The 24,330-nt window shown below is 39.9% G+C and overlaps 1 protein-coding gene across 2 annotated transcripts in view; it reads left to right on the forward strand.

Annotated features, from left to right (window-relative positions):
• The first annotated feature begins 2,094 nt into the window (after positions 1-2,094).
• AUH (AU RNA binding methylglutaconyl-CoA hydratase) overlaps positions 2,095-24,330 on the forward strand; it is a 142,751-nt gene continuing 120,515 nt past the window's right edge. The window contains exons 1-3 of one of the 2 annotated variants that reach the window (XM_003938193.4): positions 2,095-2,445; positions 11,346-11,413; positions 11,529-11,616. In XM_003938193.4, coding sequence (XP_003938242.1) covers positions 2,184-2,445; positions 11,346-11,413; positions 11,529-11,616 — 418 coding nt within the window. In that variant the 5' untranslated portion in view covers positions 2,095-2,183. The remainder of the gene's footprint in view (positions 2,446-11,345; positions 11,414-11,528; positions 11,617-24,330) is intronic. The other variant, XM_003938192.3, reaches the window with a different exon arrangement.

Consider the following 24,330-nt stretch of genomic DNA (forward strand, 5'->3'; position numbering starts at 1 on the left):
CACAACTTGGGCGGGGCTTCTGCCTACACTGTGGAGCAGGAGGCCCAGGTCTGCAGCTGTGCTGCAGAGGCACCTGGGGAACTCCCACCCCAACTCGGAAGGGGTGGGTCTGCCGCTTGTCCCTGGCTCTCGACAGAGGGTGCAGCCCTGGCTATGCCTCCCTGCTGCAGCAGCAGGCCGTCTAGAGCAGCCACTGCCATCACTAGTGCAGTGAATTCTCATTAATTTTATTTTGTCTTGGCATCCATTTCCAATATGTTTAACTTTCTCACATGAGAAGCAGGGCAATCACCTTTGACACAGTTTCCAGTTCTCTGCTTCCTCCCAGTTCTTCGGTGTGATCCATCCAGATAGCTGCCTAATGCAACTGCCTTCTGGTGACCATCTCCCGATGGGAGAGGTAAATGCAGCCTGCTTGACTCACCTGTTGACTTCCATAACCCACGTGGACTGTGTAGATGGGCTCCAGTGACTACCTCACAGTGACAGGGTGACTCCATGGAACTTCTGCCTGCTTGCTCTAAACCCACCAATTAGAACTCCCATGCGAAACTGCTTGGGTAACACCCTGGACCCCAATAGAGGCTTTAGCTCCACAGATATCACCTTTTTTTGCTCCCTTTCCACTGGCTGGCTCCCCCCAGAGAGGGTGCAGCTCTCGCCATGCCTCCCTGCTGCAGTGGCGGGCTGTCTGGAGCAGTACCTCCAAATTTACCCTCCCTCTGAAGACAAGACCAAATCAGAAAGAAACCAAAACAATAAAAATCACAACACGCAGCAGTCAGTAAACATCATCATCAGAAAAGAGGAAAGATACAAAGGAAGCACGGTTTTTCCTTGCTGTAAACTTCAAGAAAAATTCCCTTCATGGAATTTTACTAAAGATAGAATGAAAAGTGGGCTGCCCACGGTGGCTCACGCCTCTAATCCCAGCATTTTGGGAGGCCGAGGTGGGTGGATCACTTGATGTGAGGCATTCGAGACCAGCCTGGCCATCATGGCGACACCCGTCTCTACTAAAAATAAAAAAAATTAGCCAGGCATGGTGGCATGTGCCTGTGGTCCCAGCTACTCAGGAGGCTGAGGTGGGAGGATAATTCGAGCGTGAGATGCCGAGGGTGCAGTGAAATGAGGTCACACAACTGCACTCCAGCCTGGGCAACAGAGCCAGAACTTGTCTCAAAAAAAAAAAAAAAAAAAAAAAAGAAAGAAAGAAAGAAAGAAAATGATGCCTTCAACATCATTCTACAGCAGATACAGTAACGGAATTCAGTCTGTTTTCTTTCTATGTTGGGTAAAAGGTGAGGACATAATGAAGAATGTTTGGCTTAGGACCAAAAATTACAAGAAATTTGTATGGCAGGCATTAGCATATGCTTATAGCAGCACACCTTTCAAACAGTATCCCTTGAATACAAGCTTTCCCGTTAGAGATCTGATAAAAGCTAGGTAGCAAAAATTCTACTACAATGTGCTTTGATGAGTACCTACACACTAAATCGACATCCTGAGTTGCTGGAAGAGCTACATACGCTAAATCCTATCACAGGCGGCGGCTTGTTTGAACCCCTGTAGGACTCCTTCCATCCCGGAAGAGCCATTGTACACCTACCCATGTGAGTGGGTGGGCTGGAGAACTCCTTTCCTTGTTTGCTGTTCTCATCCCCTTCCTGAACGCCACGTGGTAAACATCACTTATGCTTATCAGGCACGCTGATAAACCGCAACGTGAGATGCATGAGTATCCCAGCGTCCCACGACGGGCTGCCACACTCTCCGCCAACTTGAGGAGACAAAACATTGTTCGTTTTTGCATCTTTCTTAACACAGGACCGCAGCATGGTCCAGGGAGTCCAGAGAGACAATTCCCTCCGGGTACTTCTTACAGAAAAGCCTTTCCTGCACTATTCCATAGCTTTGGAAAACTTTCCTCCCTTCTGTATTGGACAAACCATCAAACTTCTCGGCGGAGAATGCGGCGAGGCCTCGGGTCACGGGGCCGGGGCGGGGCGGGGCGGGGCGGTGAGGGGCGGGCACACGCTCCAGAGGGCGGGGCCAGGCTGGAGTCAGGCTGCGGAGGCTGACCGCAGCGGCGGGTCGGGGCGCCGTGCGCGTGCGCGCGGCCGGTCGGCGCCGGGCGGGGGCGGAGCGACAGTCGCAGGCCCACGCCGTAAACAGACAACATGGCGGCCGCGGTGGCGACAGCCCCTGGGACGTTGGGATCCCTGCATGCTGGCGGCGTCCGCCTGGTGGCTGCTTGCAGTGCGCGGCTCTGCCAGGGGTTGAGGCTTCCCGGCTCATTGGCAGGCCGGCGGGTCGGCCCGGCGATCTGGACCCAGAACTGGGTGCCTGCGGCCGGGGGTCCCGCCCCAAGAAGGGGCTACAGCTCTGAGGTGAAGACGGAGGACGAATTACGGGTGCGGCACCTGGAGGACGAGAACCGAGGTGAGGTGCGAGCGCGGGGCAGGCGCGGTCGCCCACAGGACGGGCAAAAGGTGCAGCGTCCGCCCGTAGGACGTGGGGTCGAGGTTTGGCAGGCGCGTGGAGCCTGGGTCCCTCCCCTTCCTTACCTCCCCACTCACCCCAGCGTGGGCCGTTTCCTTGTGCATCTTCTTGCTTTTAATACCTAAACATGTACCCCGGAGCAGCTTACCTGTAAAGTGACCGCATTCCTCGCGGCAAACAGAAGTGCAGCTTACGCCCTCCGCTCCAGGCAAGCCAAGGTCAATATATACCCTGGGTATTTAATCCTTGCTACCAGGCTTCATTCTTGCCGTGTAATGGCTTTCTGTAAACTCAGCTGTTGGTGGTGGAGTTGTAAAAGCTGCAGTGAAACTGCGGTTTATTATTACGAAGAATTTTAAATTTGAAGCTGCTCAGCTGGAAGAGTTTTTCGCCTTGTTAATTTTATCTTAGAAAGTTAGTCTTCTTGAGGGACTGTTCCACTTCTTTTAAACAATTTTGAGCACTTTATTATTTTGCTCCGCTCTGAACAAGAATGTGGATGGTATTGATCTTGCATCTACTGTGGGAGGAGACATCATTAGCAGCAGTTCAATACAGAGGATGGAAGGCTTTGAAGGAGGTTGTCTTTTCTAGGGAATACTGTTAAAGCTCAGTTCCTTTCACTGGCAGTGAAGGGAAAAGGTAAAAGGGTCGTGAAGGGTGGAACAGCAGTTTACCCGATTTAAGCCAGAGGACTAGTCTTAATTTTGACATGCTTTTGTTGAGCACCTATAATCTGTTAAGCAGAAATGAAAAGGAAGTAAGCCATGATTGCTGTTAGTATAGTGAAGCAGATCCTGGTTTTTGGTAGGCAGTGTGAACTTTGAAGGCATGCTAAGAGGAAAGGGCTGTAATATCTGCAGGGTTTCGTCATATGAAAGCGTGGTCCAAGGCATTCTTTAATAGGCAGTGGATTTTGCCATTTGCGAGGGTTCTTGGGCAGACTTCTCTTAACTAACTCACATGTAAAACAGGAAAAATAACACCAACCTTATAGGTTTGCTATGAAGACGAGATGAGATTAATATAAATTGCCACTATCTAGCCTGTAGTAGATGCTCAGTAGTGTGGTGAATTACTTTACTCCTTACTTGTTTGTTATTCCAGACAGAGACGAGAACATGGTCAAAGCATGGAGATGTGAACATGTATGGTGTATTTGGGAAGTAACATAAGGCAAGTGTGGCATCATAAACAGAATAGTAAGAAATTCAGCTGGAAGCGTAGATTGGCACTGGAGTGATTAGAGCTTGAATGCCACCGTCTTTTGGGTAAGCTTAGTCATGCTGGGACTTCACTTCCATTAGGAGTACCAACAATATGTTAGATATAAAGGGATTGCAAGTACAGCTAACTAATATGCACCATATTCTATTTTTCTTTTTTCTTTTTTTTTTTTTGGTCTTTATAACTTGAATGAAATTGAAAATACATTTATGCAAAATGTCTGGCAAGACGTTGAGTTATGATCTCAATGGACCAAAAGAGAGAATATCAGATAATGAAAGACAATAAATGAAATGTTTTTTGAATGTCAAGGTTTCTTTTTTTTCTTTGGCCTTCATTGCCTGATAAGATAGAACATCATGGTTTCTTAAAGTTGATCCCGCCTCTTTTGAGGATTGGCAAGAATGACGGAGGATTCAGGCTTGGCTAACATTGCTTCTGCTTTGCTTTGCTTTACTGTTGAACCAGCAATAAGCAATGCAAACAAAAACGTGAGGTCTAACAGATGAAGGAGTTTCCTGGATGCCTTTGTTTCTCTTAGAGCTTGGTCAAAATTTGGTGCTCTCAGCAGCCCCTAAGGAATATGATTGATAACTCTCCTAGTCATAGAAGCCCCAAACAGCATGCAGCACTTTAGGTGGGATGGCGTTCCATATTTGTAATTTGTAATCTGTTATCTGAGCTCCATATTTGTAATTTGTTTTGGGAGACACAGTTCTATAACCAAATTTTCTTTTTTTCTTTTTTTTTTTTTTTGAGACGGAGTCTTGCTGTTTCACCCAGGCTGGAGTGAAGTGAAGTGGTGTGATCTGGGCTCCCTGCAACCTCTGCCACCGTCCCCGTCCGGTTGCCTGCAGGGCTTTCTTAACTGTCAGGCATCTCATAGTCCATCTCCTTGCTACTGGACCTGAGCTCTGCCTTTTTCTGTTCTTTTCTTTTCGTAGGCTTTTGCTTCCACTTTCTGAAATGACTCCTCCCCTTCCCCTGTCCACCTTCCTGCAATTTGGCATAATTATGACCCTTTTCAAAGATCATCTTTTTGAACCGTGTCAGAACAACTTCTGGCAGAAATAGAGCAAACAAGCCATTGCATAGTGCAGATCGTCCTTGATACCTGCTCCTTCCTCCTTTTTCACATCTAGATTGTCATCAGGTCTTCTTGTGTTTGAAATCTTTCCATGTGTTTCTTTACTGACAGCATCCTTGTCCAAGCTTGTCAAGTGAACTGCTGCAGAGGTAGCAGGTCTTTCTTTATCTACTGTCTTTTCTTATTTAAGAAGTTGATTCTTTTTGTATGTTTTTTTAATGTTTAAAACATGTTTTAATATATTTTATAGTATGTAAATTATATCAATAAATATACGCATATTGATGTGTATGTATGTATTTTTAAATATTTAAAATGAAGATTTAATCTTGTCTGTATTGAGATGTAAATCATATACCATAAAATTCAAAATGTAGAGTTGTTTTTAGTACATTCATAGTTATGCTTTGTCAACTCAAGCCAATTTTAGAACATTTATCAGATCAAAAATAAACCCTGTAGTCTTTAGCAGTTACTCCCTACTTCCCCGCTTATCCCTCCCCGCTTAAAAAACCCACATTGATCTACTTTTTGTCTCAATAGATTTGTCTATTCCAGGCATTTATATAAAAGAATAGTATAATAAGTGGTGTTTTTGTGCCTGCCTTCATATAGCATTGTATTTTCAAGGCTCATCCTTGTTGTAGCTTGTACCAGTGTCTCTCTCTTTTTAATGGCCAAGTAATAGGTATGGATATATTACATTTTGTTAGTCTATTCATTATTGATATACATTTGGATTATTTCCATTTTTTGGATAATATGAACCATGCTTTCGATTATTTCCAAGAAACGATTGCCTAACCCAAATTACAAAGATTTACACTTAGGTTTTCTTCAGTGAGTTTTATGATTTTTGCTGTTACGTTTATTTGTGACTATAATCCAATTTTGAGTTAATTTTTATTTATGGTGGGTAGTAAGAGGTCTAACTTCATTCTTTTACTTGTGGATATCTAGTTGTCCTGGCACCATTTTTGGGAAAGATGAGTTTTTCACTATTGAGTTGTCTTGGTACCCTTGTTGAAAATTAATTGACTGTAAATGTAAGGGGTTACTTCTGGATATTCAAGTCTATTTCATTGATCTGAGTATCTGTCCTTATGCTAATACCAAACTGATTTCTGTAGCTTTGTAGTAAAATTTGAAGTTGGATAGCATGAGTTCTCCAACCTTGTTCTTTTAAAGGAGTGTTGGCTATTACGGGACTGTTGCATTACCATGTGAATTTTAGGATCAGCTTGTGAATTTCTGCCAAAAAAAAAAAGCCACTGTGGGATTTTGATAGGGATCGCATTGAATAGGTAGATTAATATGGGGAGTATTGCCCTCTTAACAGTGTTAGGTCTTCCAATCTGTGATCATGAAGTTTTTTTCCATTCAACGGTGTTTTGTAGTTTTCAGTGTACAGTATACAGGTTTTACACTGCTTTAGTTAAATTTGTCCCAAAGTATTCTTATTGAGTTGTAAATACAATTTTTCTTAATTTCATTTTCAGATTTCTCATTGTATAGAAATTACAAAATAAATTGATTTTTGTATATTGGCTTGTATCACACAACTTTGCTGAACTTGTTAATTTGTCCCTGATAGTTTTTTTTAGTGAATTTCTTAATATTTTCTATGTACAAGACTGTGTCTTTTGCAAACAAATAATTTTCTATTCAGTTGGCTCTACTGTTCAGTTAGATCTAGTTGATTGATGGTGGTGGTCAATTCAACTATACTCCTACTGATTTTCTGCCTGTTGGATCTGTCAATTTCTGATAGAAGTATGTTAAAATATGCAACTATAATAGTAGATTTGTCTGTTTGTCCTTGCAGTACTATCAGTTTTTACCTCACATAGTTTGATGTTCTATTGTTTGGTGCATACATATTTAGGATTATTATGTCTTACTGGAGAAATGACCCCCTTTTTATTATGTAATGCTCTTGTTTATTTTAATAGCTTTTGGGGTACAAGTGGCTTTTGGTTACAAGTGGATGAATTGTATAGTGGTCAAGCCTGAGATTTTAGTGTACCTGTCACTGGAGTAGTGTATATTATACCCAGTATGTAGTTTTGTATCCCTCAACCTTCTTCCCCTACCCCTTTATGAGTCTCCAATGTCTGTTACACCACTGCTTTGCCTTTGTGTACCTACAGCTAGCTTAGCTTTCACTTCTTTTTTTTGAGACCGAGTCTTGCTCGGCTGCCCATGCTGGGGTGTACTAGTATGATCTTGGCTCGCTGCAACCTCTGTACCCCAGGTTTAAATGATTCTCCTGCCTCAGCCTCCCAAGTAGCTGGGATTACAGGTGACCACCACTATGCCCAGCTAATATTTGTATTTTTAGTAGAGACGGGGTTTCACCATGTTAGGCTGGTCTCAAACTCCTAATCTCAGGTGATCTGCTCACCTTGGCCTCCCAAAGTGCTGGGAATATAGGCGTGAGCCACCATGCCTGGCCTTAGCCCCCACTTCTAATTGAGAACTTACAGCAGGCGTCCCCATACTTTTTACACAGGGGGCCAGTTCACTGTCCCTCAGACCTTTGGAGGGCTGCCACATACTGTGCTCCTCTCACTGACCACCAATGAAAGAGGTGCCCCTTCCTGAAGTGCGGCGGGGGGCCAGATAAATGGCCTCAGGGGGCCTCATGCGGCCCATGGGGGCCGTAGTTTGGGGACGCCTGACTTACAGTGTTTGGTTTTCCATTCCTGGATTACTTAGAGTAGTGGTCTCTAACTCCATTGAGACCTTGAGTAGTGGTTCATTGAGAACTTTAGTTGACTTTAGTCAATTAACTCAACTTTAGTTCAGAAAATAGGTGAAACCAGCTGGGCGTGGGAGCACCTGCCTGTAGTCCCAGCTACTTAGTAGGCTGAGACGGGAGGATTGCTTGAGCCCAGGACTTTGACGCTGCAGTGAGCTATGATGGAGCCACTGCACTCTAGCCTTGGTGATACAAGACCCTGTCTCTTAAAAAAAAAAAAAAAAGCTGTATGAACCTGTTTTGTGTAGAACAGCACCAACAGAACATACAATCCATTTATGTAAAATAGCAACCACAAGCCAAATGGTAATATACAACTCTTTCTGTATGTAAATGTGGTAAACATTTTCTGGAAGGTTACATGTAGCTGTGATACCTGTGGCTTCCTCTGGGGAAGGGAATGAGGTGGGTCTAGGGAAGAAAGACTTTCACTTTGGGTGTATTTTTTCAATTTTGTATAAGCAAAATGTATTCCTTTTTTTTAAGTCTCAGCAAAGTTGTTACATTCATCTTTCAGTTGTGTAAGCCTTATAGAGCAGGGTTAATGCTGTGATGTGACCTTATTACAGATTCACTGAATATTTTTGTATGTTTTGCGAAAAGTTAGGGAAAGTTTAAAACAGGAACTTAAGGTTGGCATGTAAATGCCTAAGTTTTTCTGAGTTTGATAAACTTGTCTAGGTTATGTGAGGAGGATGCATGATAATTGAATTCTTGAGAAGTGATTGAATTGTGAATTAAAGTGAGACAATTATAAAACAAAAATTTTAGACTCTCCTGAATAAAGCTAAGGTTTTATTCCATTTTGGAGTACCAGAAGGCTACAGATATATTTGATGGTACAGTTGTTGCATACTAGATGATTTATTTCAGATTGCAGAACTAATTTCTAGCTTCTTGAAGTACCCCAAACATTAAGTCTCAGATATGGGACCAAAACTGCTGGAATTAACTGTGATGGAAACATTTTGATGGCATTTTACACTTCAGTAATGATATCAGCAGTATCATATCTAGCAGAAATTATGGTAAAACTTTAGTACTTACTGCATGAGAAGCGTTCATCCTAGAAGGGAGGATGATTGGGTGGGTGCTCATGTTCGTTTGATTCTAATACAGTCCCATGGAGCGTGGAGCTGTTAGTATCTTAATAGAGTAAGAAACTGAGGATCGGAGAGGTTAAGTAACTTGCCGAATAACTAGTAAGTAGCAACCTGGGATTCCATCCCCAGCAGCCACAACTGAGCCTGCATTCTTAGCCCTTGTAGGTGATATCAACTTGGATGCCTGAAAGGCATTTCGGATTTGCTTTGATTCAGAACAGAACTCATGAGCTTTACTCCCCTCTACCCCTTCACCTTGGTGTTTTTTATGATTTTGCCTCGTTAAATGTCATCTTCTTTCATCCAATTGCTGAAGCCAGAAACGAGGTAAATAATCCTTAACACTTTCTTCCAGTTAAATCAGTCCTCAGTCTAGGTATCATTAACTCATTTAAAATTTTGAATAGTTCTTGAGTCCTTTCACTTTATTTCTACCGCTGCCAATCTCAGCCAAACCTGTTTTCTGTTGATTGGACTCAAATTGTGTCTTGAAACTCCCACCCTTATCTCTTTCTGGTATGATCTCCAAGTATAGAATCTATTTCCCCTCAGTTTTATATGTGCATGTGTGTATGTTTATACCTATGTAAACTCCTTCAATGGTTACTCCTTGTTCTTAGGATAAAGTCCAGACTTTTTAGCAGGTCTGTAAGGATATTTCTGGCCGGTATGTGCTGACCTCTCTACTTTCATCGGTAACGCTCTTCTCCCCCTGATAGGTGACAGGTCGTTCAGTTGGGACCGTGACTAGTTTATGCTTTTCCTGTGTTTCCTCTGTCTGGCAGTCAGCACCTCTCCTTCACTCTCACTTTAACTGTTACTCATCCTTCCACCCTCCACTGTCTTGGGTCAGCTTTCCCTGACCATCTCCTTTTGCCCTAGACCATTGTTAGTTTGGGTTTCAAGTTACTATAGCACCACTTACAACTTGTAAAGCATTTTGAATTGATTATTAATAATTTTTATGATTATTAATGTTTGTATTTCCCTCCTGGACTCTAGTTCCTTGGCTGCTGATCACCATAGTACTACTCAGTATGTTTGAATGAACGGACACATTTAGTCTTACCTGCTTGATTTTCTTCCTGAGGAAACTGAAGATTGAACGATATAACACAGTTTTATTCAAGTATAAAGTTAGATCGCCACTTAATAGCTGAAAGAAGTTACTTCACCTCTCTAAGTCTCCATTTCTTTATCTGTTAACTAAGGATAAAAATAGTGCCAACCTCTTGGGTTGTGGTGGGGATTATTTGAGTTAATTCACTTAAAGCACCTAGGGTAGTGCCTAAGGCCTGCTGGTGGTAGCTGTTGTCAGTAGTATTGGGATCTACCCAAGGTTATTCCCAAGGTTTAATACAGAGCTTGTCAGATACCAGTCCTTTATGCTTTTCTCATTCCAAATGAGAGCATTTGGAATTCTTGCAAACTTACTCTTTTGTGAGCAGAAGTTCATCTTTATACTTAAAAAATGGGTCTGCACAGTTTCTTGCACAGCGAAGGCATGTTATATTTTGTTGTCTGCAGTTTAACTCAGTTGCAAATAAGAACCATACCCACCTCTGACTCAGTGGAAGGTATTTCTGATACACAGTGAAAATTTGTTTACTCCAGGAACAAGAAAGTTAGTAGAGGTTGTATAGAACTCTGCATATCAAATTAAGGTATTTGAAGTTAGCTATTTTGAAATAAATAATGAAAGGATTTTAAGTGAATCTTTGCATAGTATTGTTTTTAGAAAATTGGTAACTGAAAGGAATGGGAGGCTGGGTTTAGATGATGGTCTTTGATTAAAAAATGGTGCAGTTAGGAGTGATGGCTGGGGTTGTGGGATACATAATGAACTTTGTTTTTTGTAGATTGAGTTGGAAGTACTTGTTGGACATCTAAATGGAAGTACCCTCAGGTTAAGTGTATCAGACAGAAATTGGGAAAGAAGCCTGGGTTAGAATTACTGAAAACTATGTAGTATGACCAAAAAAAAAAAAAAAAATTGACATTTTTTTTTTTTTTTTTGGAGACGGAGTTTCACTCTTGTTGCCCAGGCTGGAGTGCAATGGCATGATCTAGGCTCACTGCAACCTCTGCCTCCCAGGTTCAAGTGATTCTCCTGCCTCAGCCTCCCAAGTAGCTGGGATTACAGACATGCACCACCATGCTCAGCTAATTTTGTATTTTTAGGAGAGATGGGGGTTTCTCCGTGTTGGTCAGGCTGGTCTTGAACTCTCAATCTCAGGAGATCCACCTGCCTCGGCCTCTCAAAGTGCTGGGATTACAGGCATGAGCTACTGCGTCTGACCTAAAAAAATCGAGATACTAACAACTGGCATCCTAGCAGAAAGCAGATGATGTAATACCTGCATGTGACAAGGTTTATTAGCTGTTACTTCTGTATCTGCTTGAAGATGATGAAACCACATTTTAAATAGTATCCTTTAACTTAAAATTTTCATTAATAAATGAGGTCTCCCCTCTAGTTTGAATTAGTGACGTAAAATTTACCAAGACGTTGCAAATTACCTTGGTGCTTAAGAAGAGATAAATTGAAGGGAACATGATGTCATGAATTTCTTTGATTTGTTAGCTAGATGTGATGTAGAGTCTGTGTTCTTTAAATGCCTCACTCACTCAAGTGCATGTTCTTTTTTTCTCCTTTAACTAGGCATTGTGGTACTTGGAATAAACAGAGCTTATGGCAAAAATTCACTCAGTAAAAATCTTATAAAAATGGTGAGTGTAAAGATTAAACTGTTTACTTCTAATATTAAGATACCTTATTATCATCAATATAAAAACTTTTTTTTTTTTGTCTCTTTTTCCTCCTATGCTTCCTCTTTCTGCTTAGCTGTCAAAAGCTGTGGATGCTTTGAAATCTGATAAGAAAGTACGGACCATAATAATCAGGAGTGAAGTCCCAGGGATATTCTGTGCTGGTATGTAAATATGTTGTATTATAAAATTAAACTGTTGTCTGATTTTTTCTCAGTAATGGTTTGTTTTCCATTAGAATGTTCTATGGTTTGAACACCATTACTCCTCTTTGTCTGTGTTTTACTGATTTACAAGAAAAAAAATGCTTAGTCTGTCAGCATTAGAAAGAAGCTTTTGCAACATGTAGATTGTTTCAGAAGTTGAAAAAAAAATCTTTGAGCCATTAAAATACTTATTTGTAGTATGTGATGTACAGTGTTTGTTTGTTTTGTCTTAATTGTGGTCAATATTCTTTAGTTTCATTCATTTTCTTTGAGATAGAGTCTTGCTGTGTCACCCAGGCTGGAGTGCAGTGGCATAATCTCAGCTCACTACAGCCTCTGCCTGCTGGGTTCAAGCGATTATCCTGCCTCAGCCTCCTGAGTAGTTGGGATTTCACGTGTCCACCACCTTGACCTAATTTTTGTATTTTGAATAGAGGCAGGGTTTCACCGTGTTCGCCAAGCTGGTCTCTAACTCCTGATCTCGAGTGATCCACCATCCTTGGCCTCCCAAAATGGTGGGATTACAGGGGTGAGCCACTGAGCCTGGTTCCTCGTTTCGTTCTTAAGGGTTCTCAGTTTTTTTAAGCTTCAATCTCTGTGACTTCTGCCTTAAAATATTGCAGAGTAGTGTGATATTTAGAAATATGCAATATAAATATTTTGGCTTTTGATAAGGTTTTATTGCCTTAATACATTTCTTAAAATGCAGGATATCTAAAAGAATAGTTTTAACTCTAGTTGAGTAATCAAAGAGTGTAGATTTATTATCCTCACTGCCAGGGTTATGATGTTGTGCAGTGTAGATTTCCATTTTTACATTTGTCAAGTGCCAGTAATACTGTCTGCTTAGTAGGAGTGCTTATAAGCGTTTTACATATATTTTGAGTTCTTTTTTTTAAAAACAATGTATAAGACTTATACCAAGATAATTAGGATTCTTATGTCTAGTTTTAGGGACCACGTGAATATGATCTGGAGATAAAGGAGTCTAACACTCTGACTAATGGTTGAGAAGTTCTCTAGGGGCCATTGGATGGCTTATTGGGGAGATGTAGAGTAGCTTTAGGGTTTTTAAAGAAGGCCCAATTATATGAATCTCTGAGGAGTGACAACGATGTTGTGAAGACAGATTAACATTTTAAAAATAAATGTTAGTGGTCATCCTGGCAGTGTTTTTCTGTTGGCAGTAGGTTTTATAATGATCACACTATAGTTACTGGTGGAATTCTTTTTATTTTACCTATTCTTTTGGAGCCCATTTGTTTAGGATTTCTGCATTAGGAATATGCTTTGAAAAAGGCTTTGATGCTTTGGCACAGTTTGTGGCTGTCTGTTACAGATTGCCTTTTTGAGGACATGCAAAAATGTCCTCAAATAATATAGCATATGCTGTTTATCAGAATAACATGTTAGCCTCGAGTACTTTTTTTTTTTTTTTGAGATGGAATTTCACTCTTATTGTCCAGGCTGGAGTGCAGTGGCGCTATCTGGGCTCACTGCAACCTCTGCCTCCTGGGTTCAAGCAATTCTCCTGCCTCAGCCTCCTGAGTAGCTGGGATTACAGGCATGTACCACCACTCCTGGCTAATTTTGTATTTTTAATAGGGATAGGGTTTCTCCATGTTGATCACGCTGGTCTCGAACTCCCAACCTCAGGTGATCTGCCTGCCTCGGCCTTCCAAAGTGCTGGGATTACAGGATGAGCCACCATGCTCAGCTGTCTTGAGTACTTTTTAACAAGTTAATTTAATCTATTTACTTTGCTTTATGTGCTTTTAAACTTTTGTACAATCAGGATAATCTTTTAACTCATAAGATTTGTGACTGTATTTTGTCAACAGAAATCAATGTTTTAATTATAGAAAAATTGGGACATGTCATCTCTTTTAGTAATTCAGTGTATATGATTGAACTATTATTTCAGATTTCTGTGAAAGATTTTTCTTTCTTTCTTTTTTTTTTGAGGTGGAGTTTCACTCTTGTTGCCAAGGATGGAGTACAATGCCATGATTTTGGCTCACTGCAACCTCCACCTCCCAGGTTCAAGCAATTATCCTGCCTCAGCCTGCTAAGTAACTGGGATTATGGGCACAAGCCACCACGACAGGCTCATTTTTTTTTTGTATTTTAATAGAGATGGGGTTTCACCACGTTGGCCAGGCTGGTCTTGAACTCCTGACCTCAGGTGATCCACCCACCTTGGCCTCCCAAAGTGCTGGGATTATGGGCATTAGCCACTGCACCCAACCCCTTTCTTACATATATTTACATTTATAGGCTGACCAGTAGGTCTGTCTTTTAATATGTACATACGAAATAAAATTCTAGGTAAATAAAATCTCTTTACATTGTTTTAAAGAATATTTAAACTTAAAGCCTATTTTAGTATAAACATTTTAATCAGGCCACATTTATCAGTTATTGTTGAAGAGTGCGGTCTTTCACATAATTAATGCTTTAAATTGTATTCCAAAGTAGTAATATTAAAATAAACATCAAAAACACAGTGTACCATTTGTTGATTATTCTTTCAGCCCCTTCTTCATCCCTTCAAAGTCATCATTTTCCCTTTTCTTACTCTGCCCCTACAAAGGTTTTTCTGTATATATTAATACCTGTATCCCAGTGATACCTTGTTCATTTCTAAACACTTAAAGCTTAGCAAATGGTCTTGCCTCAAATTTCTTGAGCATAGGAACATCTCTGATTCTTTGAGAATCATCTTTTGCATTCTCAGAACACAGCACACAGTAGGGACTCAGCATATATTTGCTGGAATTAATCAGCCTTTAAACTGTGCTTTAATTCACTGATTTTTTTTCAGGAATGTTGGGATATAATAAGCAGCTTCTCTGAATTGTCTCATAGCACTCTCCTATTTACTGATAGTAAGTTTGACAAGATCTTTTTTTCTAAAATGCTAGCAAAACAGATAAACATATTAAAGAGATTCCTAAGACCACGTGTGGTGGCTCACGCCTGTAATCCTAGCACTTTGGGAGGCCAAGGTGGGCGGATCACCCAAGGTCAGGAGTTTGAGACTAGTCTGGCCAACATGGTGAAACCTTGTCTCTACTAAAAATACAAAAAATTAGCCTGTGTGGTGGTGTGTCCCTGTAATCCCAGCTACCTGCGAGGCTGAGGTAGCAGAATTGCTTGAGCAAAGAAGGCGAGGTTGCAGTGAGCTGAGATCATGCCACTGCACTCCAGCCTAGGTGATTGAGTGAAAATCCATCTCAGAAAAAAAAAGAAAAATATTAGCGGGGCATGCCTGTAATCCCAGCATGCTGAAGCACAAGAATTACTTGAACCCAGGAGGCGGAACTTGCAGTGAGCTGAGACCATGCCACGGCACTCCAGCCTGGTCGACAGAGCCAGATCCTGTCAAAAAAAAAAAAGGAGATTCTTACATTGTCTTGCAGGTGATTTCTGACTTCTCATTTAAATCCACCTACTATTTAGGATTGTTAAGTACTTACATTTTAAGTTTTTTAATCAAATTTTTTAGTTTTAAAAAGTAGGATGGTAGGTCAAAATGTGTGAAAATGTATACAAAGAGAGTTCTCTCTAACCCTACTTCCTCTACTTTATTTATCCCCTAATAAAAATAACAATTACTATGTTTATCCATCTAGTATTTTATTATATATGTGTACACATTCACACAAATAGAGTCATGTGCTGCATAACAACATTTTGGTTAACAATGGCCTGCATTATACAATGCTGGTCCCATGATATTGTTTTGTATTTTTGTGACAGAGTCTCACTCTGTCACCCAGGCAGGAGTGTAATGGTGTGATATCGTCTCACTGTAACCTCTGCCTCCAGGGTTCAAATGATTCTCATGCCTCGGCCTCCTGAGTAGCTGGGATACAGGTGTGTGTCACCATGTCTGGCTAAATTTTGTGATTTTAGTGGAGTTGGGGTTTTACCATGTTGCCTAGGCTGTCTTGAATTCCTGACCTCAGGTGACCCACCTGCCTCAGCCTCCCCAAGTGCTGGGATTACAGGTGTGAGCCACTGTGCCTGACCTCATAAAATTATAATACTGTATTTTTACTGTACCTTTTCTGTTTAGGTACATATAAATACTTAGTATTGTGTTACAGTTACCTACAGCATTCAGTACAGTCACATGCTGTACAGGTTTGTAGCCTAAGAGCAGTAGGTTATACCACATGTCGTATTTATGTAGGGGATGGTTTCAGGATGAAACTGTTCCACCTCAGATCATCAGGCATTAGTTAGATTCTCATAAGGGGAGTACAACCTAGATCCCTTGCATGCACAGTTCACAGTAGGCTTTGTGCTCCAATGAGAATCTAATGTGGCCACTGATCTGACAGGAGGCGGAGCTCAGGCAGTAATGCTCCCTTGCCTGCGCTCACCTCCTGCTGTGCTGCCTGGTTGCTAACAGGCCACAGACCAGTACTGTTCCTCAGCTCGGGGATTGGGAACCCTTGGCCTATACCATCTAGGTTTGTGTAAGTACACTCTATGATATTTATACAAGGGTGAAATATCCTAAGGACTCATTTCTTAGAATGTACTCTTTTAAGTGATGCATTACGTATAAGATACACTCGTAGAATGTTAAGTAGATATTTAAAGTGACACATATAAAGACATAAATATGATACATATAAAGTGACATACACGAAGAGTGGAAAATACATGTTATAAGCCTAGAGAGAGATGTATATAAAATGTTATGGCCATTATTACTGTAGCTGTGTAAACTATATCTAGCAATAAGATCACAGCTGTAGTTCTGGCACTTTGGGAGGCTGAGGCAGGCAGTCAGTTTGAGCCTAGGAGTTCAATACCAGCCTGGACAACATGGCAAAAACCCTGTCTTAGCCAGGCATGGTGGCACTTGCCTGTATTCCTAGCTACACGGGGGGCTTAGGTGTGACAATCACTTGAGCTTGCAGGATCAAGGCTGCAAGCCATGATTATGGCACTGCACTTTAGCCTGGGTGATGGAGCGAGACCCAGTTTCAAAAAAAAAAGATCATATTAAGGGTGATTTTCTTTCTGTCTTCAAACTTTCTGAAATAATACTTTCATTATGTTAGTAGATTATGTCAAGCAAATATTTAGTAGATTATATCAAGCAAATATCAAAGTAAATAATTTTAAAAAAGTACAAAGTATATTAGTATATTTTTCTTTTTTGGAAACTAAAATTGGGATATTAACTGAGTTTCTTGGATTGTTACAACTTTTTTTTTTTTTTTTGAGATGGGGTCTTGTTCTGTCACCGAGGTTGGAATGCAGTGGTGTGATCTCAGCTTACTACACCTTCTCCCTTTCAGGTTCAAGTGATTCTCCTGCCTCAGCCTCCTGAGTAGCTGGGATCACAGGTGCCTGCCACAAATGTCCCGCTAATTTTTGTATTTTGAGTAGAGACAGGGTTGGCCAAACTGGTCTCAAACTCCTGACCTCAAGTGATCCACCTGCCTCGGCCTCCCAAAGTGCTGGGATTACAGGCGTGAGTCACTGTGCCTGGCCTCTTAAAACATTTGAGAAGAAAAATTTTACACTAAAAGAGTTCCTATAGAATAATTTAGACCATTTAATTTTACAGAATCCCTGTGAAGTGAAAGACCTGGTTAAAGGTGGTGGCTTAGCTGAAATTGCTTCTCTTGACAATTACAACAGAGTTTTCTCTTAGACTGTGGTTTCTAATTTAGAATCTAGAAGGCATATGAAGTCTCCTTTTAAAGTTCTTAAAATTTTATACACTTAGACATTTTAGTGGCCGTGCATTAAGAAGACATGTAATGTCAAAATGTCATGGTTATAGTAATATTAAAATGAATGTTTCTGTTATTAAACACTGTAATGTATAAATACAGACAAAAATATGTCATAGTTGTCACAGCTACAGTGTTTCCTGTACGTAATGTGTTTTCACATAGTATGCCATACTCTCAAAATTTTAATACATTGCCGACTGTGAAATTCTGAAAAAGTCTTTCTGATTGGCCTGCTGCAGTGGATGTAAATGTGTGATCATAGTCATACCCTTCAGGTTGGGAATCACTGTTGTATATTCTTTCTTGTAGATCAGAACACCTACTTCTGGGTTCATGGCTTGCCTGTACTTCTCTTAGAATACTAAGAAATATAATTTTGATAATCAAAGCTTCTTGTGAAGCATTGGCTTACATGGATTATATGAGATTGGCCTGAATGTGTGCTGCCTTCTTACGTATTCTAGAAACTATTTAATCACTTTTAGTTTATCCTTTCTCTCTCCCTCTTCTCTCTCTCACTCTCTGTGTATGTGTCTTTCTGTCTCTCATGTACACACACACACACAGAGAAGCCAAAATAATTCTGCTATTTCAAAATGTTTATGTAGTCAGAATTTTAATATTTGCAAATCACGTAATTATGAAAAAGTCTTTCTGGTTGGGCTGCTGCATTGGATGTAGATGTGAGATTATAGTCATCTGTTTATTTTTGTTCTTTTATATTCTAATTCAAAGTAACAAAGTGTACATGCATTGTTTTTACCAAAACATTTGTGAAATGAAATTTTGTGAGAAGTTACTGAGACTGAGGATTTTTTCTTTTGAAATTCCTAAAATATATGATAAACAAATTCTTGGTAATTGATTGCTACATGTGGAACCCTAAATTGAGTGTTTCACTAAATTACACCAGTGTGGGTTTTATAAAAAAGTAAAGGTAGTTTTGCTTCTGCTTTTGAATTCTAGTAAATTATGTTATGACTAAAAACTGACTTCTGACTAAAATTGTCAACATGCATTATTGAATGTTGCGTGTATTGTTCATATGGATACAAGTGTCACGGTCTAGATAGATGTGTGGGCATCTTGGACTATGGAGTAGCCTGGCCATTGTTTCAGAATCTTAGATTATCATATTTATGTATTTAAAGATTAGTCCTTCAGAGAGTTTGGTAAGTAATGTGAAGGGACAGCTGCCACCAGTGTGTAGTAGTTTAACAAGTGTGTACTAGTTTAGCTTTGTAGGGTTTTGTTTTTTGTTGTTGTCGTATGTAGTTTGTTGGAATAAAAAATGTTTTATTGAGGTATGAATTACTTGGAATAAAGTTTACCAATTTAAAACGTATAATTGAGTTTTGACAGGTGTTTAAACTATGATCAGAATCATGATACAGAACATGTTCATTACCTAAAAAGTTACTTAAAAAGTTTTCTTGTGTCCATTTGTAGTCAAGCCCCCCCCTTTCCTTGACCTCTTAAAGTACTAATCTCCTTGCTACTCCTAGTTTAGCATGTTCTGTAATTTTTTAAATAAATTGACTGATACATGGGTAGTTTTTTGTGTCTGACCTCTTTCGTTTAACATAATGGTTTGAGGTTCACCCATGTTCATGTTTCAGTAGTTTCATTTTATTGCTGTGTATTTTATTTTATTGCTGAGAACACTATTTATTGTATGACTGTGCCACAATTTGCTTATCTATTCATTAGGTGATGGTCATTTGGGTTTTTCCATTGTTTGGCTTTTATGCATAACACTTCTATGACCATTCACACCTTTTTGGCAATGTATAGTTTTATTTCTGTCTGGTAAATAGAAGTAGAATTACTGGGTTTTATTCAAACTGTGTGTTTAATTTTGTAACAAACTGCCAACTGTTTTCTGTTTCATTTTGCATTCCCACTAGCAACGTATGAGAGTTTCAGGTGTTCTACATCCTCACCAACACTTGATAATATGAGATTTAAATTTTAGGCATCCTAATGATATGAAGTCATATTTCATTGTGGTTTTAGTTTATATTTCATATGTGTCACTCACCTGTATATCCTTTTTGATGACTTGTTTATTTAAATTTTTTCCCAATGTTTTTATTAGAGTTGGAAGAGTTTTTTTTTTTTTTTTTTGATATTCTGGATACAATACAATAAATATAACAGAAAAAATATGCTTTTATCTGTTACATTTTGTAAGCTTTTCCCAAGAAATGGCCTGCCTTTTTTCTGCTTTATAATGTGTTTTGAAGAACAACAGACTTTTTTTTTAAATATGAAGACTGATTTATTATTTTTTTCCTTTTATGGTTTGTACCTTTTTGTGAATTTTAGAAATTTTATTTTACCCCAAAATCACAAAGATTTTCTCCTGTTTTCTAGGACTTTTGTAGTTTTTATATCTTACATTTAGGACTATGAAGCATTCTGAGTTAATTTTTATGTATGTTGTGAAAGAGAATAAAAAATATATCTCATCTTTGTTCTTTCCAGAAGAACAAGGGAGTCCCTTTTAAAACCTTGGGAGTTTCCTGAGTGGTACAAGTGCTTTTTATTGGTAATGAAATGACCTAAGGGAGGGGATCCTAGATAGCTTCAGGATGGGGGGCCGGCTTGTGAGAAAAACCAATCAAAAAACCAACTGTGGGTTTAGAGAGATAGGACTTTCAGCACCCTCTCCCCCCAGAGGGGAAAGGGGCCAGAGACTGAGCTCAGTTACCAATGACCAGTGATTTAATCATTCATGCCTCCCTATGGAGGTAATGAAACCTCCATAAACACCCTTAAACGGGGGTTCAGAGGCAGGCATAGTGGCTCACGCCTGTAATTCTGCCACTTTGGGAGGCTGAGGCAGGTGGATGGCTTGAGTTTGAGACTAGCCTGGGCAACATGGTAAAATCCCATCTCTACAAAAAATACTCTAGCTGGGTATGGGTGATGCATTCCTGTAGTCCCAGCTGCTTGAGGGGGCTGAGGTGTGAGGATCACTGGAGCCTGGGATATTGAGGCTGCATTGAGCTGTGATTGCGCCACTGCACTCCAGCGTGGGTGACAAAATGAAACCCTGTCTCAAAAAAACTAAAACAACAACAACAAAAAATGGGGTTCAGGGAGCTTCTAGGTTGGTGAACACATTGATTTTTCTAGGAAGTTGACACTCCTAGAGAGGACATGGAAGCTCTGTACTCCCTCTCCCCATACCTTGCCCTGTGCATCTCTTCCATTGGTCTGTTCCTGAGTTGTATACTTTATAGTAAAGCAGTAAAAAGTTTTTTTTTTCTATCAGTCATTCTACTGAATTAAATAACCTGAGGAGTTTAGGGGAACCCCCAAATCTATAGCTGATTGGTTCAGAAGTATGGGTTGCCCCAGGACTTGTGAGTTGCATGTGAAGTGAGGGCAGTCTTGTAGGACTCCTTAACTTGTGGTATCCCACTAATTTTGGGTGGTGTCAGAATTTAATTGAATTGTTGGATACCCACTTGGTGTTGGAGAATTGGTGTGGAAACTCTCACACATTTGGTGTCAGTAGTGTTAGAAAAAAATACTTCATAATTGGTGTCAGAAATGGGATTTGCTAGAGCATCTCACAGAACTCAGGAAAGTGCTTTATTTACTATTACCAGTTTATTATAAAAGATAAAACTGAGGAACAGCCAAGTGGAAGAGGTACTTACAGCAAAGTTAGGGTGGAGAGTCGCAGAGCTTCCATACCCTCTCCAGGTGTGCTACTCACCCAGCTCTCTGTGTTCACTAACCTGGGAGCTCCCTAAGCCCTGTTTCAGGGATTTTTTGGAGTCCTCATTACATAGATAATGATTGATTATATCATGAGCCATTGCTGAGTGAACTCAGTCTCCAGCTCCTCTCACTCCCCCAGAATGTGAGTGGGTGCCGAAAGTTCTAACCCTCTAATTGTGGCTTGATATTTCTGGTGACCAACCACCATCCTGGAGCTATCTAGGGGCCTTCTAAGAGTCACCTCATTGGCATAAACTTAGAAGGGCATGTTATGAATAACAGAAGACACTCTATCATTCAGGAAATTCTGAGGGTTTTAAGAGCTTTGCTCCAGGAACCTGGAATAAAGACGAAGTGTTTTTTTATTATACGGAAGTTTTTTTTTTTTTTTTTTTTTTAATTTTTGTTTTGTTGCATTATCAATCCTCCCAGCACCATATGTCAAAAAGACCAGCTTTCCCCCCATTAAATTATTTTGGGACCTGTCTAAAATATCAGTTGACAGTATGTATGTAAGTTATGTCTGGGTTCTCTGTGCTGCTACATTAATCTATCTATATCTATCTGTCTGTCTATCTATGTTTATATATATTGCATCAGTTACCATGTTCAGGTTTTAGACATGTTTGGTTAAATTTATTTATAAGTTTTTCATGTTTTTTGATGTTACTGTAAGTGGCATTTTTTCTTAATTTTACTCCCAATTTTTTATTGCTAGCACATATACAATCGATTTTTGTATATTGTCTTTGTTTCCTGCAACCTTGTTAAATTTCACTTTTTAGTCCTAGGACTCTTTTTTTGTAGATACCTTGGAGTTTTCTACAAAGTTAGTCATTTGTGAATAAAGATAATTTTACTTCCTCCTTTCATATGTTTGCCTTTTACTTTTTTACTTATTGTATCCATTACAGTTTTCATCATAATGTTAATTAGAAGAAATCAGAGTGTTCGCCTTTCCTTTTTCTTAACCTTTTGGGGAAGGCATCCAGTCTTTTAATAATGAGTATCATATTAACTGTAGTTTTTTTCACAGATATAGTTTATTAGGGTGAAAAGTTTTGTTTCTTTTCTGTTTTTTCTTTCTCTCTCTCTCTCTCTTTCTCTTTCTCTCTCTCTTTCTTTCTTTTCCCTCTCTCTGTTTCTCCTTTTTCTCTCTCTTTCTTTTCTTTTCAAGACAGAGTCTCACTCTCTTGTCCTGGTTGGAGTGCAGTGCTATGATCTCAGCTCACTGCAACCTCTGCTTCCTGGGTTCAAGTGATTCTCCGGCCTCAGCCTCCTGAGTAGCTGGGATCACAGGCATCCGCCACTTCGCCCAGCTAATTTTTTGTATTTTTAGTACAGATAGGGTTTCACCATATTGGCTAGGCTGGTCTTGAACTTCTGACCTTCTGATTCGCCTGCCTTGGCCTTCCAAAGTGCTTGGATTACAGGTGTGAGCCACTGCACCCAGCCAGTTTATTTTTATTTGTAGTTTGCTGAAGTTTTTTTGAACATGTATTGAATTTTGTCACATCTCTTTTTGGCATCTATTAAGATGCTCATAATATTATTTTTCAGCCTGCTAATATGGTGAATGATTGATTATCAATTATTACTTATTGTGTATTCCTGGAACAGACATCTCTTGATCATTAATCCTTTTTATATACTGCTGGATTTGATTTGCTAAAGTTTTTAAGACTTTTGTAAATCCTTTCGCAAGGGAAATTGGTTTGCCTTCTTTTCTTGTAATGTCTGTATTTCTGGTATCAGGTTAGTGCTGGTCTCATAAAATCAATTGGGAAATGTTCCTTCCTTCTGTTTCCCTGATCAAGTTTGCATAGTTGTCATTATTTCTTAATTGTTTGGTAAAATTCTCCAACAAAGTTGTTTGGTCTAGGAATTTTTGGTGGGAAGATTTTTAACTATGAATTTAATATCTTTAGTAAATACAGGGCGACTTGAATTACTCACTTCTGTTTGAAGAGTCAAATTCTGTAACATATTTGAAGAGATTTATTCTGAGCCAGATATGAGTGACAAGTGGCCTGTTATATAGCCTCAGGAGATCATGAGAATGTGTGCCCAAGGTGGTCAGACTGCAGCTTGGTTTTATACATTTTAGGGAGACGTAAGACATCAATCAATACATGTAAGATGTATGTTGGTTCAGTCTGGAAAGGTGGGACATCTGGAAGCAGTGAGGGGTGGGAGGCCTTCCAGGTTATAGGTAGATTTGGTGAAGCTCTGATGGGCGATTGGTTGAAAGAATTTATCTAAAGACCTGAAATCAATAGAAGGCAGTGTCTTAGGTTCTTATTATGCAAATGAAGCCTTCAGGTGGCTAGCTTCAGAAAAAATAGATTGTGAATATTTCTTGTTAGAGGTTCTGTTCTATCAGTCTTCAGATCCCTGTGTTGATGTTAATGCTGGTCAGCTGTGCCTGAATTCCGAAGGGAGGGAGGGTATAATGAAAAGTATCCCACTCCCACCCTGCTTTCCATAATGGCCTGAACTAGTTTCTCAAGTTAACTTTGGATTGCCCTTGGTGGATAGGAGGGTCCATTAGTCAATTGGGGGGCTCCAAATTTTGGTTTACATTTCTTTTTGAGTGAGTTTTGATAATTTGTGTCTTTTAAGTTGAGTGAGTTTTGGTAATTTGTGTTTTATCTAAGTTTAATAATTAATTGGCATAAAGTTGTTCATATTATTCCTTATTATTCTTTTACTACATTGAATCTATAATGATAGCTGATTATTTATTTATTTATTTATTTTGTGACAGAATCTTGCCCTGTCAATCAGGCAGGAGTGCAGTGGCATGATCTCGGGTCATTGCAATCTCCACCTCCTGGGTTCAAGCGATTCTCATGCCTCAGCCTCCCCAGTAGTTGGGACTAGAGGCATAAGCTGCCATGCCTGGCTAAGTTTTGTTATTTTGTTATTTTTTTTTTTTTTGAGACAGAGTTTCACTCTTGTTACCCAGGCTGGAGTGCAATGGCACGATCTCGGCTCACCGCAACCTCCACCTCCTGGGTTCAGGCAGTTCTCCTGTCTCAGAATCCTGAGTAGCTGGGATTACAGGCACGCACCACCATGCCCAGCTAATTTTTTGTATTTTTAGTAGAGACGGTGTTTCACCTTGTTGACCAAGATGGTCTCGATCTCTTGACCTTGTGATCTACCCCCC

Source organism: Saimiri boliviensis, chromosome 2 (assembly GCF_048565385.1).
Source record: "Saimiri boliviensis isolate mSaiBol1 chromosome 2, mSaiBol1.pri, whole genome shotgun sequence".
Taxonomy (NCBI): Eukaryota; Metazoa; Chordata; class Mammalia; order Primates; family Cebidae; genus Saimiri; species Saimiri boliviensis.